Below are 19,108 nucleotides of genomic sequence, written 5' to 3'. Positions count from 1 at the left end.
ATGTTCTCCTCTCCAACTTTAAGTTTTCACCAGGGTCTTCGACCAGCTTGTTTGGCTGCCCAAATCTATTATCCCACCCAGCGGCTCTCATCTCTAACCTCCTGCTCTTATTCGGTTTCTTAATTCAGTCCAGCAGGCCAGACAAGGAGTCGCTCTCCTTCATCTTCTCTCTCTTCCCAGCCTCCCCCAGTCACAAATTCTTTTCTCCATACCATTATAAGAAGAAGAAAAAAAGCCCTTTGCTTATCAATGACTGGAATTAGAAAAGAGAGAGAGAGAGTGTGTGTGTGTGCTCGCGCGTACACACTCACCTACCCAAGCAGTATTCTCACTGGGTTTTTGGTTTTGTTTTGTTTTGTTTTTTAAAGATTTTATCTATTTATTTAAGAGAGAGTGAGCATGAGTGGTGGGGCGGAGAGCAGAGGGAGGCAGAGAAGCAGGGTCTCTGCTGAGCTGGGAGTCTGATGCGGGACTTGATCCCAGGACCCCAGGATCACGACCTGAGCCAAAGGCAGACACTTAAGACTGAGCCACCCAGGGGCGCCTGGGTGGCACAGCGGTTAAGCGTCTGCCTTCGGCTCAGGGCGTGATCCCGGCGTTATGGGATCGAGCCCCACATCAGGCTCCTCTGCTATGAGCCTGCTTCTTCCTCTCCCACTCCCCCTGCTTGTGTTCCCTCTCTTGCTGGCTGTCTCTATCTCTGTCAAATAAATAAATAAAATCTTAAAAAAAAAAGGCTGAGCCACCCAGGTGCCCCCTTCTCACCTGGCTTTTAAAAGCTCAAATGAGTCACAGGGAATTATCAGGTAAGGTTCCATAGGGTGACGAAGATCTCATTTACCTTAGAAAATGGGAAGCATCGGACATGCACGCAGGTGCAAAGGACAAAGAAAGGGTGCCCACAGCACAAGGACTGACAAAGTGTACGGGAGCAGGGTCCGCTGAGTGGGACAGCGGGAACAGTTAGCGTTGGGCAGGAGCTGCAGGGGGAGGGAGGAGTCATGAAACGTAAGGGTGAGCAGCTGGGGCAAAGCTGAGTTGTGGGAACACATGCCGATGACAGTTGCTGTGGTCAGCATCGAGTGAGCTCTGGGAGGCATTTGAGCCGGGACCGTGGCAGGATCCATTTACGACTTTCGAGGGAGCCACCTGACCGGGGGACATGCACGGTGGGCTGAATGAGGGCAGAGTGTGCAAGTGTGTCGTCAGAGAGGAAAGAGTCTGAAAGAGAAAGGCAATGGGAAGCCCACGTGCCTGACCCGCTAGACGACGACTCGTCAGGCAGGAGGGGCCCGCAACATTCTAGGGGAAATCAGGGATCTCTCCTCCTGTGATGTTGCCACTTGACTGGAGTATCCTTTGTGAACTACATTCCAAAATGAGTTCAAACCGGTTTAGTGCCCTTTACGACACCTACCCTTTGTCCTGGAAGCTATTCATTCTCATTTCCTTAAGAAGTCTCTCCGTGGTTTGCCACCAGCAGCCCCTACTCTGTCTCATCTGTTTTCTGTTGCTGTGAACCCTGGCTTTGCCAGGGTTTGGCCCCCTTGGACTTGAAATCCTGCCTTCTCTTGCTTCCTGGCCCACTCTCTTTGGGGATCCCGATGGAAGCAATCGCTCCTGCTTCCCCGGAGCTTCACTATCTCCAGTCCTGCCTCTTTCCTTCAATTATTCCACCATCGTTTCCCCTAACCTAGAGGAAGGGAGATAAGAAATTCTTTAATTGGAAACTCCAAGGTTTGTGCATGACTGACCGAGCATAAAGCTACTCTCCATAGTAGAAGACGATTCCTGATTCCTTACACATCGTCTCTTTGTGTAGCCAAACTGGTGAGTGTTCACCTTTCTCCCCAAAAGCACACTTACGGGTCCTAGGTGGTAATGCGTCTCTGCTCCCAGTGTAGAATTTCAGGGACTCAGGCTCAACTCTCTGGACTGATACGATGTCACGCTTTTCAACTTGGAACTGTAACACTGAGGGCCTGGATGGCAACTCAAAACTGGTCTGGGGTACGGAGCCAGGTCTGCTCCCTAACTGACATGGAGAATGGGTCGAATAACCAAAAGACAGAGTGGTTCCAGGAAGCCTAGCTTTCCTCTGAGCATGCACAAGGGCACTAGGTGGAAAATGAAGAAGGATCCCGGCATATCTTAGGTGGGGATCAGGGGACACACACTTGGTGGGGGGATGTGAGCCTTTCAATACGGTGCAGGCAGCTCAGCTTTGAAACGGCCATCACTGGCCCTATCTCTACGATCCAAAGCCTTCTGGTGCAGGAGCAGACTTCCTGGAGTAGGTTCCCGTAATTCTTCCCCGATCCCAGCCGGAAGCAGCCACAGAAGAGCGTTTTTCTTTGAAATCTGGCTGTCCTCCTGCTGGGGTTGCAAATGGCCCTGGGAGAAACAGCAATGGTTAGCTGGTGGAGCTATGTGTAATTTTACAAGTATAGGGAGGGCTTAAGTAAAGGTGGCGTATTCGGGCTGCCATAAGGTGGTGGAAGCAACAGAAATTGATTTTCTCACCTTTCTGGAGTCTGGAAGTCCAAGGTCAGGGCACTGGCGGGCTCTGAGGGCTCTTCTCCTCGGCTGCAGATGGCTTGCCTGCCCCTCTCTGCATGGTGGACTGCATGCGTCCAGATACCCTCTTCTTGTAAGGACACCAGTCAGATCAGATCAGAGCCCACCTGAAGAGCCTCATGTCAACTGAATCACCTCTTTAAAGCCCCTTTCTCCAAATACAGTCAGATTTCTGAGGTATTGGAGTTAGGGCTTTAACATGTGAATTTAAGAGAACAATTCACCCCCTAAGAGAACCTGTTCTCGAACACTAGGAATTCTCATAGCTGACATTTATCGGGGGGCACTAGGTGCCAGAGACTGTTCTGAGCATTGCCCGTACGGTGTTCCATCTCATCTTCACAATGAGAGATTGTATAATTATAGATTGCATAGATCATAAATTAATTCTGTGTTATAGGTTGTTCCCTTCTTTTCTGAAAGGCAGACAACTTACTTTGGTGTGATTATGTGATATAGGGCACATCACACCCCAGTCTGTGACCTCAGGGCCTCTGTGATTTGATGGGGGTTGGCATAGTGGAAGCATCTGATTATGGTGCTTTGGTGGGTGGGAGATCTCTGCCAAGGGCAAGGCTTCCTTTCTTCCATCCAGATCTCCATAAGCCAGACTGCGGGATGGGGCAATATGAGTGGGCAGACCGAGGGTCTTACATAGGGACTCCCGCATCCACCGAGCTGACATTCTGCCCTCGTTCCTAGGCAAGCTGAATCATCAGAATTTAGACAGGAAGCTCTCATCTCCAGGAGTCAGGCAAGAGTGCACGACAGAGCACGGTCCCCAGGAAGGAGGCAGGCAGCCTCCCAACTGAGTCACGGCCGTGTAAGACACACGAGCCCATCCTGGAGAACCCCTCTGAAAACTGCGGGGCATTTCTTCAAGCTGAACACCTGTACCAAGATTTTTCTCATTTAACCCACCTAATCAGCTCTGAAAAAGCTATTCTTATTCCTGTTTACAGATAAGGAAACTGAAATTAGAAGCAACCACAGCCCTGGCCCCACCCTTCCCTTGTGTGACCTTGAGCTGGATACTTAACCTCTCTGGGTGGGTCTCACTGGCCTCACCTATAAAATAAATGCTCACTTTCAAATCCCCCTGCAGCCCGACTGCTCCCCACAGCTAGCCAGAGGCGTTTCTGCTGAGGCCTGAAAGAGCCCAGCGCTCAAGCAGCACCAGAACGCTGCACCTGCGCACTGTGTAACTACTCCTCCCGGCCTCCTGCTCCCCACCCTCCTCTTTACAGACCCAACAGGGAACGTGCTCCCACGGCTCCCCCATCCCCACCCCACTGCCCCAGATCCCTCCTCAGGCAGGGTCAAAGAACCCATGGAGTTTGCATAAGGGTAAACTTGCCCCCCAGAGTGTGAGTCAATCAGCAATCCGGACCATCGCCTGGGGTAGCCCTGGGCCACCCTGCCAGCTCAGAAGGAGAGTAGGTGAAGAGTGACGCGGGATGAACTGACACTGGGCTTTCGGTCTCCTTCTCTGACCCTCCAGGAGGCTCTGTCGGTGGTGAGCGACGACCAGTCCCTCTTCGACTCTGCCTACGGAGCGGCGGCCCATCTCCCCAAGGCCGACATGACCGCCTCAGGGAGCCCTGACTATGGCCAGCCCCACAAAATCAACCCCCTCCCACCGCAGCAGGAGTGGATTAATCAGCCGGTGAGGGTCAATGTCAAGCGGGAGTATGACCACATGAATGGATCCAGGTAAGCCTCTGGGGTTAGGCACCGCCCGCTGCCAGGTGCGGGGCTGGTGGAGGCTTGAGGCGCGCTTGCTCCCCAGGTGTCTAAGTCAAGCAGATCTGACCTAAGCGGCTTCTGGCGCTCGGGGTGCCTGCAGCAGGTGGGGCTCTGGTGCAGGGCCAGGGAGCCTGAGTCAGTCCCTAGAGAGTTGAGACAAAAGACGGCTATAAAACAGAGGGCTGGGGGTGGAGCAGGGCCAGGCAGCCCACCTCGCCCTCTGAGCCTTGGTTCTGCCCTCAGAAGGTCGGAGTCAGGCTCATGACCCAAGGCAGACACGTATGGAACGCCAATTTTGTGTCAGGCCCAGGTGGAGTCCCTTTTGGGGATAACTTAGTGATAACATACCGTCCCTTGTCCTGTTGAAGATACTTGCCCTCTCTGGGCAGGTCTCAGAGATGACCAAACCATTCTTGCAGTAAAAGTCCGTATGTGATGGTAAAGGTGAACACATCTATGGACTTAGGTGCCAGGAAGGACACATCACACTTGGAAGGTGTATTAGAACTTGGTGGTGCCCAGGTCAGGAAGACTTTCCTTGTGGAAATGCAGGGAGGAGAGCCCAAGGAGAGAAGATTCACAGGAGCGAGGAAGGGCACGCCTGGGGCATGGGTAGCCCAGGTTTCATGCCCTGCTCTGCCCTTGGACGAGCTCTCTCGCTGTCTGAGCGCCAGCTTCCTCCTTTCGGAACTGGGGCTGTTCCTCCTTTCTGAACCTCCTTTCTGAACCAAGCCTTTCTTCATAAGGCTTGTGTCGATGGTTAACTCTGATGCTGTGGAGGAAGGACCCAGGACAGTGCCTAGGACTCAGAAAGTGCTCGATAGTGTTAGCAATCATCCTGAGCCAAGGTCTAAAAGAGAGAAAACATTGGTCTCATTCATGAACTATCGGGCCAGACAATGGGCCTACAGCATAGGGAGAAAAAAATGAAAATTAAGAGAGGGCCCTGACTAGCACGCTAAGAAAATACAAAATTTATTCCACATGCAGATACTGACTTGACATGTAATATCTTCAGAGCTTGATTTCCAGAGCTGACGACCTTTGTATATAGAGGGTGGGGAAGGAAGGGAGCATCAGAAAGATAAGAAGTTAGTGAAATATCCCGGTAAGAAATTATCAAGTTCTGAATTTGAGTGATGGTAATGATTAGGGAAATCAAAAGGGATAGCTACGGGAAGGACAAGTCAAACGGATAATTAGCGGGGCTGAGTGGACAAATATAGAAGCCTATTTTGGGGGACGGAGGGTATGAGAGGAAAGAATAAAAAAAAAAAGCCTGGAGCATGCATGTTTTTAGCAAGGACGGTGCCGTTAGCCATGGGAGGTAGGAAAGGAAATGCTTTGAGAAGAGATGTCAATGTTCCCTCTGAGATTCCTGTGAGCAATCAGTAGAACATCCAGATAAAAATGTCTGCTAGGCGTTGGAAACTAAAGCTGAGATAATATTTGGGGGCTGGAACATAGGTTTGGGCATCATCTCTAAAGAGTTGTCACTAAGAGTGGATGAGGTCACTAAGGAAACAAGTCTAGAGAAGGAGAGAGAAGGGGGCGAGCGTGCAGCTGGGGAGGAGACCTCCCCCAGACAACCCCCGGCCTCAGACCTGCCTGTGGGAACACCCAGCCCTACCACATTTCAATCCCACTAACCAGAACCAGCCACTGGGATCCCAGCCACGGTCTCAGAGTCTGGCATTTTAGGAAGGTTCAGAGGTTCTAAGCCAGGAGCATCTCTTCACATAGATGATAAGGGTAATGAGTTCCTCACAGTGTAGGGGGGGTATAGTTTGTTAAACACTTTTTCCATATTATCTTATCATTTGCTCCCCACCATGATGCTAGGAGATAAATGTTGCGATTACATTTTGACATTTAAAGGCAGATTGAGCGCTGGGGGCAGGGAGGGTGGTTGATGCCTTGTCCAAGGATTTAGGGGAGACAAAGTTGGCACCAAAGCTGCGCCTTCTGACTCCTGGCCTGTGGGCTGCCTCTCCGCCCCCTCCCTCTCCGCCCATACCTTGTGCTTTGGGGTTCACGGTCCAGTTGTTGACAGCACCCGACCTGGCAGTGCTTCCCAAACTGGCCCAACCACAGGATGGACCTTCCTGATGCTTGTGGGAAATCCAGATTCCACACTTGGAGCGTCTTTGGTCGGTTGTAGCCTCACCCCAACCCAGACCAGCAACACCTGTCCTGCTAGGCCACCCCAGTAGCACCCTGTTCTCCCCACTTCTGCTTGCCTCCCTGAAGTCTGTTCTTCCGACAGTGGCTAGAGTCAACCTTCCAGAATATTTAACTCTCTTGTGACAAAATCCACAGTCCTTCACATGCCCCGTCCCCCCATCCCTATGAAACCCTTTTTATCCCTCCTATCTTACTCCTTCCTTCCGTACCAGCCACATAAGACTCTGGACCCCAAGCACACTCCTGCCTCAGAGTCTCATGCCTGTGTTCCTTCTCTCTGGAACATTCCTACTCCATCTAGTCATATGACGCTCTCTCCCAACTTGTTCCGGGTCTCTGCCTGAATGTCACCTACTCAGAGGCCTTCTCTGACCACATGATGATTGAAAACAGCACCCATCCCTCTTTACTTTGCACAGATTCTTCTTAGTTCTTCCTGGCTCTTATCACAGCCCTCACTAAACTGTGGGCAGGGCCTTGTTTTGTCTACTGAGCAGTGCCTGGCCCATGATAGGTGCTCAGTAAATAGTTGAGAAATGAATAAGGGAATGATGCATGGCTAACCAGAGTCAAAGGAGAAGATGCTTATTCAAAGCCATATAGGTCATCGGTGTATAAGTCGGGACAGATACCAAGGTCTGCGGACACTGCCTCAGCTCGAGCCTGCGTTTGTGCTCAGGGGAGGCTGCATTTATGAGCTGACCACTGTCTCCCCTGTAGGGCACTCCAACATACTAATCCTGGGCAAAGAGGGCCCCCAAAGAAATCAGTTTTCAGAACCCACTTGCCAGCCAGCCCTGGCCACTGTCACACCAGAGGCCAGTTGGAGGAGAGCCATGTGCACCCCCCCCCCAAAGAGCAGATGTGGTATTTACGTGGCTCTGGTAGCACAGAGCAGCCCCTGTGTTTGATTTGCCTGCCTTGCCCCAGACCATCCGCAGGTGAGAGCCTAGGTGCAGAGGGACGGATGTAGTCTTACCCGCCCTGGGGAAACAAGATCCAGTGGACTCTCAGAGCCATTGGCAGCACCCCATAAATATTCTCCAAGAGCTCACATGTAAGCTGGCCCAGTGGGCAGCAGAGAGCAAGGGTGTTCAGAAAAATGTCTTTGCTGAGGATGGAACAATGTCAGAGTCTATTATTTCATCATGCAAAAAGAAAGGACACGATGAAAAAGACGCCAGGCAATTTAAATCTCTCATCATCGACACTGTTTCCCTGATCCCCTCAGTATTATTGAAATGAATTCCTAACTTCAGATGAGAAAACCAAAGCAGAGTATCTATCCCGTGTGGGGTGTCTTGGCTCATGGACTAGATTTGTGGCATCCAGTGCAGGGGCCACCAGCCACACGTTGCTTTTAAGCGCTTTGAAATCCGAAACGGACATGTGCTCGAAACGCAAGATACACACCGTTTATTACACAAAGACTTCCAAGCGTATGGGGGGGGGGGGATAAAATATCTCATTAATTATTTTTATATTGATTATGTTGAAATGATCATTTCTTTCGGCTGAATGATCATTTCTTTTGGATAATTTTCTTTTGGCTCAGTGAGTTAATATATTAACATATTTTAATATATTTTAAAATTTATTTCACCTGGGTTTTTTTTTATTTTAAAAATGTGGCTACTAGAAAATTGAAAATTATCTATGTGGCTCACATTGTACCACGGGGCAGCGCTGGGCCAGACGCTGCAGACAATCCCCCTTGGGTTTAGGAGTTATTTCACGCTCATTGGAGACCCCATAGATATTCGTGTCTCTGGAGCAGGTATCCTCTGTGCCCAGAGCTACACTGCCCCTCTTGCTTTTTATCCCAATATTAAGTCATTTGGACCAGGGGCACGGGGTCACGTGGAGAGACTAAGGTCTGGGGAGCTCAGGGAGAGCCTAGCTGGCCCATGTTGTGGGAGGTTTGCTCTCTTTCTTCATATCTTCCTGCCGTGGTTGAATCTGTTAGGATGAGTTGTTCTTGGAACAGCAAGGCCTATAGGTTCTGTGATGTATGTAGACTTCAGCAACTTGACCCCAGGCTGTGGTCTGCAGATAACTCTTAGCTGCATCCTGCCTCAACCTCGGGGATCAAGGGAAAAACATCCCATGAGGGAAAGAGTATTATTTTATGGACGGGGCAATGCAAGGACCTGCTACTTTGTGTGTCTGGCAGGCAGGACCTGGGTTGGCGTTTGTCTACCCTGACACCCTCTAGCACGGGCCAGCGGGCTCTTGGATGCTCTTAGGAGACACGGAGAGACTTCGCATTCCACCTACAGGAAGATCAGCCTCGCACACGCTGTAACTTCTGCCTCTCTGACTGCAGAGCCGCTCTCTCAGGGGCCTCCTCGGGTTCTGAACCTTGCAGTATGGAGCATGTCACACAAGCTGGGTGGGAAGCTGTCCCCGGGCTTCTGGAGAAGCTGTGAGCACCTGCTATGTAAGAAGGTGAAAACAGCTATGCGGTTAGGGCGAATGGCTAGATTATGGGTGATTTCCTTTCCTTTCCTTGAAATTTGCTTCTCACTTGTTGAGTACTCCTTTTTAAAAACAACAAGCACACATCTAGGCATGGATCCTACAGAAATCCTAAAGTCAACACAGATCGCTCAATGGTGCGTGGTATGCACGCCGCAGGGAAGACACACGTGATAGGCCCTAATGCGACTGCATGGCTTGGGTGGCCTTGGTGCTTCGCATGAGCTGTGTGAATACAGGGAATCCACCGACCGCAAGCCTGGGCTGCACACTTGTGGCTCTCTGGGTCGTGCACTCTGAGTTGCTGGGGGTTGAGTGGGAAGGTAGAGAAAACATCTGTTATAGGCTGAAGGGGTCATCCTTGGGAGTAGTCTTTGAAATCTTCTCTTACCCAAATACTCAAGCATTCTCACCTTGTTTTAAATTGCTTAACACTTTGCAAGGCCCTCTTGGAAATCACTGGCAGGATTTTTTAAGGAGCGTTCACCGAACATAGGAAAACAGAACGGGAAAAATTGCCCCACGGTGAAACTAAAGGAGGAAGTTGCAGGGTCCACGTCACCTTTGCTGGGGCCTCTCCTGCCATGGCTTTCTGTTGCCCTGAGAGGGAGATGCTCTGAGTCACACGCTTGGAGCCAGCACCTCCTCCCTGCTCTATTGTGGCTGCCCCAGACCCTCTTGTCACCTGTCCCAGGGCTCTCAGCTGCCTGTGGGCCCCAACTCATGCTAGCTGTAAGTGCAGGTCTCAATACAAATTAGCAGCAGTGCGGGCTGGCTGAATGGCAGAACCTCTTCCCCTCCATCCGTGCTCCCCCTCGCCCCCCCTCTTGTTTTCATTGGGCCTCTTCACAGGCGCCAGCTGCCTCATTAAAGAGCAGCCTCTAGGCTGTGCTTCACCTGTACCCACCCTTAGCGTAGCTGTCAAGCCCAATGGCCGCATGCGAGGCGTTTGCTGTCTGCGGGAGGCACAGGGCCCACGAGCTGGCGAACGGAGGGGAGTGTGGCCGGCCAGCGGTAAAGGTACGGCTTTCCTTTCTTTTCTCCCCGAGCAGTCAACGGAGGGCCGGCCTGGGCACGTGTGGTGGTCCAGGGTGGACCCAGGCTTCTCCGAGGGCACCCCTGGCGGAGGGGACTGGCCGCCGGGACAGGGCCTCATTGCAGAGGAGGAGTACCCAAGAGTGGGCGTCCAGACGCATCCGCTTGCACAGCTGGGGAGCAGGTGCCTGCACAGGTGCTGGAGGAAGGAGACAGGAGGAAGCAGAAAGATGAGAACTTCTGCGGATAGGAAGTGAGGAGGTTCCAACTCCTGTACAGCCCCCAGGTCACCCCAGCAAGCGAACCCTGGTCCCCGCGGTGGTTCTGATGTCCTCCTGCGGGAGCCGGGGGATCCTGTGACCTGGACGCCCACCTCCCGGGCCGGTGCCCATCCCGCTTTGGTGCTCATGGCTCCTCTTCTTACCCCATCCCAGACCAGGTGGCTTTTACCAAATGTTTCCTCTTTTCAGATTTGTTTTTCTCTATTCCTGGCACCAAGGTCTGGCCCTGCCATACGTGCCTATGGCATAAAGGGTCGCCCCACTTTCGCAATTTCTGAGGCTCTGACTTTTTTCACCTCTGCACGGCAAGAGGTCAGTTTTCAGCTCAGCAACCGCCAGAGGCCCAGCCGACGTGGGAAATGATTTTCCAAACCTTGGCTCCATGATGTTCTTAATGGGGAGCTCAGCCTACGGAGCAGCACCCCCTCTTCCATCACGACCCCCCTCCCCCGCCCCGTTGGACGTGGCTCTTCTCTCTGAGAGTTTTCTCGCCCTTGCCCACGGCCCTTGCACTCCAGCATCCGCCAGAGGAAGTGTGTGCTTGGGCCGCCCCACCCTCTGCCGCGGGGTTCCCAGCCAATGAAAACGCTGCTCCCCTGGTTCAAGGCCAACTTAATCCTCCAAACTCCTGCTGCACTTGGGTTGTTTCACAATGGACAAGTATGTTGGGACAGGCTGCCAGGCCGCGGCGGTGTGTGTGTGTGCGTGTGCATGTGTGTTGGGGGTGTGCCGGGGTCTGCGTGTGTGTGCTCGCAGTTCCGCGTGGGCGCGTCGGTGCGCGTGTGCGCAGGCGCGCAGCGGCGGGTAGCTGGAAGGAGGGCTGGGGGCGCGGCCAGCTTGGCGCGAGCTCAGCTCGGCCGCAGCTCCGGGGTCTTGCTGCGACGGCTTCAGGGCAGGCCAAGGCCTCAACAGCAGAAGCCGGAGGGCCAAACTGGTGAAAAGCCCTGATGTGCTACTGCCTCCCCTCAGACTGCCATGGGGACATTAAACCTTCAACAATCTGGGGCTCTGACGGCTGGTTCTTGGTTCTCTGCCTGGAAAAACAGTAGGCGAATAGTAAAACCTTAAATTCTAACATGTGTAAGTTATACATCTTATTTTCATTTTCAGCCCATGTTCCCCTCTGTAAGACATCAGGAAAAAATTACCGTCTGACTTCTAATATCTCAGTGGACCATTTATCTCCCAGCTATGATAAGTGATCTTCAATATTTTTTTCCTTTCAGATTAAGAAACAAATTCATTTAATTGTCTTTATTGAATGTGCTCTGGCCCCCCTCCCCTGCCTGAGCCCCCGCCCCACCCCAGGCTGTTCCTCCTTTCCTCTGTGATCCGGACTGCCCTCCCTGCCTCTGGAGGGGCCGCCACCAGCCGCGGGATGGGCGAGGACCCATCTGGCACGGCCTGGCTCCTTAAGTCCTCAGGATGGTGGGTCCCTGCCCAGAGCAGAGCGAGAAGGGCAGTGGCCGGGCCTTTGGGAAGCCTGGAGTCTTTCTGCGGCCCAAGGTTGGGCCGCTGTAATCTGAACCTTATCTGAACTCCTTGGTCTGAAGGCCTGGTTTGGAGCTCTTGAGAGAACTGGCTGTCTCCCAGGTCTGATGCTTGCGGCACTGTGTAACCACGGCGGCAGCCTCTCCGGGGCCTTCCAGTCGTCCCCTTTGGTCCCGCTGCTGCTGCTAGAGTGGCGGAACGGAAGCTAGGGCAGGGTGGGATGGCACTTTCCCTGGGCATGCTGGGAGGGGGGGACCATGATGCCAGGCTGGGGGGGGGGTGTGGAGCGTTCTGCCAGTCTGCTCCTGGGCACCGGGGGCCACAAGTGGGGTGTCAGCTTAGATCTCCAGACAGCTGCTCAGGGCTGAGCTGACGCCAGGGAGCAGCCTCTAACTGGGCTACAGACATCAAGGCTGGGTTGGATGATTTTTCCCTTGTGCACTTTCTTATGGTTCTTCTGTGAGCATGATGGCCAGGGCTGCAACCTGCCACCAGAGCCACAACCTCTCTGTCAGGTCGACATTCTTGAATTCTATTCCTCCTTCATGCAGCAACCAGCCCGTTTGCGTGTGTGCATGCGTGCATGTGTGTGTGTGTGTGTTTTAAAGTAAACTCTCGGCCCAGTGTGGGGCTCAAACTCAGGACCCTGAGGTCAAAAGTCACATGCTCTACCAACTGATCCAGCCAGCCATGCCTGCGTGTGTGTTTTGGTAGGAAGGCTTAACACCAAACCCGAGTCCTGTGTCCACTTTTACTAGCTGTGTGACCCTGGACCAGTCACCTCACCTCTCAGTTCCCTCAACCATAAAGAGGAGATATGAACCCTTGCCATGGCTACCTGGGAGGCGTCCTGGGAAGTTCAGATAGAACAGTGTACGAGAAATGCATTAAAATCAGATCCATGCAATAGAGTCCACTCAGAAAACATCGCTCACTCATCTCCTCTGGAAGGTTCTCTGTAACACATTGAGGTTTAAAGGAGAAAGGAAATGTCAGCCTTTCAGGAAACTCCCAATCCAGCCAGGGGAAGAGCCTCTGCCATGCTAACCATCCCACGGTGTGACCGGTGCTAGGACCAAGGCAGACACAGAGCACTGTGGGGGGTGTGGAGGCCTACCTGGGGGCCGCCTGGGGGCCCGTGCACTTGCAGGCCGGAGTAGAGGTTGCCTGGCGACAAGGCTAAAAATGTCAGCCACAGTCAGATCAGGAGGGCTGCAGCACCGTCCTAAGAAGTCCAGACTGTAGTCTGAGGCCAGTGAGGAACTGCCAAAAGTTTTTAAGTACCGTAATTATAGGATTGGGCTGGGATTTGAAGAAGACTCTGGTGGCGGCGTGGAGGAGAGAAATAAAGCAGCAGGCGGCAGCAACAGCATTACACCAAGTGGGGCTGGGAGACGGCGCCATGGTTGTCGGCCCATGCTGGGCTGATGGCAGCTGCTGTGATCACTTCCTCTGGGCTTTGTGTCCTCTCACTCCAGGGAGTCTCCGGTGGACTGCAGTGTTAGCAAATGCAGCAAGCTGGTTGGTGGAAGCGAGTCCAACGCCATGAACTACAACAGCTACATGGACGAGAAGAACGGCCCCCCTCCTCCCAACATGACCACCAACGAGAGAAGGGTCATCGTCCCCGCAGGTACTTTGGGAACCAGGCTGACGGCTGGCATCTGTGTCCGCGCTTTTCTGGGCTAGGAGTTGGAGGGCAGGCTTCTCCCAGTGGGCGCCTAGACCTTTACCTGGTACCCTCTTCCCTATGGAAATGCCTCCTTAGGAAAGTCCAGCTGTCCTTCAAGATAGTGTCCCACGTGCCCCCAGCATCCTCAAACAGGTCCCAGCGCACACTCTCCCCCACGGCCTGGTACCACAGGATGAGGCCTGCAAAGAGGGCAGAGGCAAGGCCGTCTGAATTCAAAAGGAGTCCCAGGAACTCCCAACGGGCCTGCCCTCGCCTGGAAGGAGAAGGGTGGCTATAGAGGCCTGTCATGTCCATCAGGCATGTACTTCCTGCCATCGGCAGGGTCCCACCTTTCCAAAATTACAGCCAGCTCTTTCAGTTTCAAAATAGCAATAACTATATTTAACAAATGGAGCGCCTTAACGTGTGCAGCAAGTGAAGTCATTATGTAAAAATAGCCTATTTTTCCTAGGTATTGGTGCTGTTGGTTACAGAAAATAAGATCATTGTTCAAGCCTTTAGTCCCCTGGCTGGACACTCCACCTCGGCTAGACCAGCAAGCTCAGCAGCCTGGTCAGAAAGGGGGTTTGAAAACTACAACATGTAGAGTTGGCGCCAGTGGAAGGAGCAAGAACTTCCAAATCTTAAGCAAAGTGAATTACAGGGCAGGGATTACAACTAATCTTACCAAAATAACATGACCAAAAAGGCAAAACCCCTTCCATTTGGAAAAGTGTAAATGCAGTTGTGTCTGAGGGCAAAGGATTAGACATCTCTTTGAGGTAATGCAAAGGAATTTGCTTGTGGGTCTGGAAGGCATGGTTTTGTAATGAGCCTCTCCTCCCGATGCCCTTTTGTATTTATTTTCCACGGGAAGCTGTGTCTCCCCATCTCTGAGGACTATACGGCTGCATCCCTGCATCCTGGGCCAAATTCAAGATGGCGGGGAGGGGGCTGCGAGGTGCGGGAGCCAGTGAGGCAGGAGAAGCTGGGCTAATGGGGACTCGTCCTACAGCGCCCACTAGGACTTGAAAAGAGTTCACAAAGGAGTTTGAGTTTTCTTCTTCCACAAGCGTGTGACTTCACACAGGAAGAGGAAGAATAGCTCCCATTTGCTGAGCACTTTGTGGGTGCCAGGCACCATGTGAACTGCTTTCTCTACATTCCATTACTACTATCATCTAACGTTTGAGCTCCTCCCTCCTTCAGGACAGCAGGAAAGTTTAGCTCAGGTACATTGGTAAGGTCCAAGAAAACCATGTTGCTCCCTTCTCATCAAAGAAGCGGACGATGAAACAGTAGTAGAGCTGACGTGGTGGGAACCTCCCTGTTCTCCCCTAAGCAAAGCCAAGCCTCACCAGGCCTTTGCTCATCTGGCATCAAACTGCCCCACTTCCCCGAACAGTGGCCAGCACAGGAAGGCAGTCTTGAGCACCGAAGACGTAGGGGATCAGAGATTGTCTCTGAACCAAATGTCGATAACCATCTCATTTCAGCAGTCACTCTTGGGAGGTGAGAGGGGGCAGACATGGCCAGACTGCTCGGTTGACCTTCACCTCTGAATTGGTATCAAAATGCTTTCAAAAGGGATATCAAAATGGCAGTCCTCAGTGGACCAAGGTAACCATAGCAGTAATCGTGATACTAGCGTAAATTCATATCATAGGGTTTTTCAAGCATTTCTTGTAATGAATTCACTAGCTATGGATTTACTTCATTATTTTACCTCTGGTGAGATCTTTAAACATTTTCCTCAGACATTTTGGATTCCTCCAGGCCAGCCTCCCGGACATGAGGGAAAGTCTCATTTGGGTGACTCCACAAATCAAGGCAATAAAACATTTGTGGAACAACTGATTGAATTTATGGTGGGATTTTAAGACAAGTATAAACGAGGGCCCTGGTTAATCACCAGTTTCAGGTTCAGATGGGAAGAAACTCGGACTAAATCATCCAGGAAATACATTTGGAAGAGTTTAGCATGATCCAGAGTGGAAGATTTATAATTCATTGTGCTGTAGAGAGAGAGAAATAATATTGTGATAGAGCCCAAAGCAAGAAAGGAAATAATAAAGTAAATTAAATATACGGTGTAAAATTGAATTTGAGGTCTTGAATACTAAAGGTGAGGAATTAGGAGAAGCCAAGGAGATCAGATGAAATAAAATGCTATGTAACCCAAGCCCCACCTGTGCCATTTTTCTTTAGAATTCTGAAAAGGTGCAAAATATTTCCATTTACCAATGGCCTGTGCCTAATTGTTTCTGGGGAGTAAAAGAGGAAAACAAACCAAGAAATTGATCTGAGAGAGAGAGAGATGCATATATGGACTTGTACAATGAACGTTTAGGAGGAGCTCTGTTATTTGGCATAATAGCAGAACAGCTCACAGGTGAGTTAAGGCAGGATCCTGAAACAGCAAGAGGAGGGGCTTCCGGTCAAGGCAACCCACCCCCTCCACTAAGCGAAGTCCTAGGAAAGACTTAAGTTTGAGTTAGGGACTTAACCTTTCGAAACTCCGTTTTCTATCGTAAAATGAAGATAAAAGCCATTTTGCTGGATTTTCTAGATATGTGAAAAATGGGACATGTGGGGCAGCTGCACAAATATGGGGTGCAGATAGTAGGCACCCCAAATCTGAGGTCACAGCAGTATGTGACCCATAACTCCAGATTCTACCCTCCCCTCTCTTGCCAGCTTCTGCACCTCCAGCACCAGTAAGGCAACCACTCCCACACATGGGCGGAGGCTGGACGCTTTGCAAAGCAAATTCAGCCCCTGCCATCCAGATACTCACATATAAAAATTAAGGAGGAATGGCGAACCCATGGCAAATGAGGGCAATCAGCAGAAGCTCTGAGTAAAAGTGTTGGGGGATTCGCATGTGGTGTGAGGCAGGCAACGGAACCTTGCTTCCTTTCCCATGGTCATTCCTAATCATTCAAACCTGGTCCCCATTTTTGCCAAGAACCTTTGCAGACTCTTAAAATGAGAGGGTGAGGGGGTTGAGAAGCAGCATAGATCTTCCTACCAAGTAGACATGCTAATAATAAAGCAGGCCCAGTAGAAGCTGGGGGGAGACAGCTGACCTACAATATCAAGTCTCCTCCTCTCCTCCAGGAAGCCTTCTTTGACTCTCCAAGTTCTCAGTATTTCCTTCCACCCGTGACTCCTTCAACTACCACCACAAAATCTGTTGCTTACATATGTGGTTTCCCGCCTAAATGTTTCACACGGACAGATCTTTCATGTGGCCAAGAGCCAGGTAGTTTTCTTGTATGATGGGCATTTTTTTTAAATGATGGGCATATCGAAGGTGTTTATTGGATTTACTAATAATTGGTCACCAAGGAAAGAGATGGCTTCCAGCCTGTGATAAGTGATAAGATACAAGTGCCCTACCCGCTGTGGAATTTGCTGGAACTCATCACCAGCATTAGACACCCCCTTCACACACACACATACCTAGCCAAAAAGGAGCTGTGTGGGTCCTAGCTGGAGATGACCTCAATCATTAGAGTATTTATGTCCACTCAAAGGCTAAAGGCCTGAAAGGTTTTCTCTCTCCAATACTTTTTCTCATCTTTGGGGACTTAAATATCATAAAAACGTTTGGGGGATGATCTGGTAGAGATTTCAGCACAGCTGTCTCCGCAAGGAGAAAACCCAGGTTGGATTTATGTTAAAGGCTAACACCGCTGGGTTTTCCAGCCGTGCAGATGGAATTGCAGTCAGAGCGTATACATATGTGTTCTTTTCTGTAGCCATCTGAGAGATCCGTGTTCTTCCGTGAAATCATTAACGTTCTTGAGATGCAGATGGTTTCCCTTTCCAGAGACTTTGGTCCCTGGGTCCGTGGAACTGTGTATACTTTCATTTTGATGCCACCATTTCTCAGGCAAAGGTTTTAATTGCCCTGCAGAAACTTTAAAGAGAATGTTCTGTCGGGATGCCTAGGGAGACATCTAAGAGCCTCCCCAAAGGGCTAAGTGGTTCAGGCAGTGCCGGATGTGGAACAGCCAGATGGGGAGATCTAGAAGGGAACCATCTGGGCGGGAACCCACTTTCCCCCTGGGGGACAGAGGGGGAGAGGGAGCCAGAGAGGGGTGCGGGGGGTGGGGGGAAGAGGGTGAGGAGAGGGAGGGACGGAGAGAGAGAGGGTCTACCCAGCCTTCATGAAGGGGAGGGGATCCCGGCGGCCCGGCCCTTGCTAACAGGTCGTCTCGCCTGCAGACCCCACGCTGTGGACTCAGGAGCACGTGCGGCAGTGGCTGGAGTGGGCGATAAAGGAGTATGGCTTGATGGAGATCGATACGTCCTTCTTCCAAAACATGGATGGCAAGGAACTGTGTAAAATGAACAAGGAGGACTTCCTCCGAGCCACTTCCCTCTACAACACCGAAGTGCTGCTGTCACATCTCAGTTATCTCAGGGAAAGTAAGTGTCCTGTCTGTGTCTGGTCCAGGGAGCCACCCCACGCTGCGCGGGTGGAGCCCCAGGCTGAGAGGAGACTCTGCAAGGCCCGCCCCAAATGAAGACTGATTTCCCATGCAGCCAATCCAGGAAGAGGAAACTGGTTCTGCTTCTTCTTCTTCTTCTTCTCCCTGCCCCCCAGTCAGGTTAGGCTGGGCAAATGCTGCAGGAGCCCCAGTCAGGGCCTGTGAAGTTGCCAAGGTCACCTTGGCTCCTACAGGCCCTGAATGACCCAGTCCTGTCATGTCAAGGGAAGCACAGTAAGGAATGGAGAAAAAGTAGGGAGCTGTGACCCAGTGGGGTCTGCCAGAGTGTAGTCACACTGTTTCCATGAGAACCCCTTTCCAGAAACTGCCTTGCCCTGTAATTATAAATAGATGGATACCCTGGCTGGGATTTTCCTGCACAATGATTTAAAGTTCCTCCAGTAAACTCTAGATCCATGGATTTAGGATTTAAGGTTTTGAAAATTTACACATTAACTTCCTCTTATCCTTGGGGTCACTCTGGCACACCCAAACCCCACCTTTGCTGGCTGCTAGCTACACACCCTTGCTAGCCAAACAGGGAGCACAGCAGAGGCTCTGGGTGCACGAGGGTCTCTTGGACACTTTCTTCTGGCACAGCGAGAAGGAAAAGAGCTTGGGAAAAGATTTTATGATAGAAAGTATGTTGTCGCTCAAAAGTTTATCCAGTATGAGAGTTCTCAGGCACCCGGCTCCCATCAGTTTCATATGAATTTCATTTGATCTTAAACATACACAGAGATAGGAACAGAATTTTTTCAGGCAGGCTAATAACCTCAGCCCCAAATCCTCATCAGAAATCCAGACCCAGTGGTATATCAATGACCCCAAGTATTGAAGGATTTGTCTGTGGCCAGAAAAGATGGTACTGAGATCAGGGCATTGAAGCTGCAGGAAAACAGATGTGGGCTTTTTCTACAAGGGGGCTTTGTAACAGTCAGCCCTGAGCAGGGAGAGCCGGGCAACCCTGGGATGCAGCGTCTTCTGTCCGAAGCCGAGGCTGTCGGGCATCTTGCAGGAGGTAAGCTTTGGAATGAAGCAGCTTGCTGATTTTCAAGCCCTTTCCAAGCTGAGATCTCTGGATCCTGCCTGTGGGCTGCTTTCCTGGGCTCCTGGGCTCTGGGTTGGTTAGTTCTTCATTTGCT

The 19,108-nt window shown here is 51.4% G+C and overlaps 1 protein-coding gene across 7 annotated transcripts in view; it reads left to right on the top strand.

The window, feature by feature from the left end:
• The window catches only part of FLI1 (Fli-1 proto-oncogene, ETS transcription factor), a 122,318-nt gene that overhangs the window by 66,134 nt on the left and 37,076 nt on the right, over positions 1-19,108 (top strand). For all 7 annotated transcript variants that reach the window (XM_045783767.2, XM_087868284.1, XM_045783765.2 and 4 more), the window contains 3 exons: positions 4,079-4,290; positions 13,271-13,425; positions 17,698-17,901. In XM_045783767.2, the coding sequence (XP_045639723.1) occupies positions 4,079-4,290; positions 13,271-13,425; positions 17,698-17,901 (571 nt within the window). The remainder of the gene's footprint in view (positions 1-4,078; positions 4,291-13,270; positions 13,426-17,697; positions 17,902-19,108) is intronic.

This window comes from Ursus americanus, chromosome 16 (genome assembly GCF_024610735.1).
Source record: "Ursus americanus isolate L20-20 chromosome 16, mUrsAme1.1.p, whole genome shotgun sequence".
NCBI lineage: Eukaryota > Metazoa > Chordata > Mammalia > Carnivora > Ursidae > Ursus > Ursus americanus.
The sequence above is the reverse complement of the archived record's forward strand: the minus strand, read 5'-3'. Positions and strand labels throughout refer to the sequence as shown.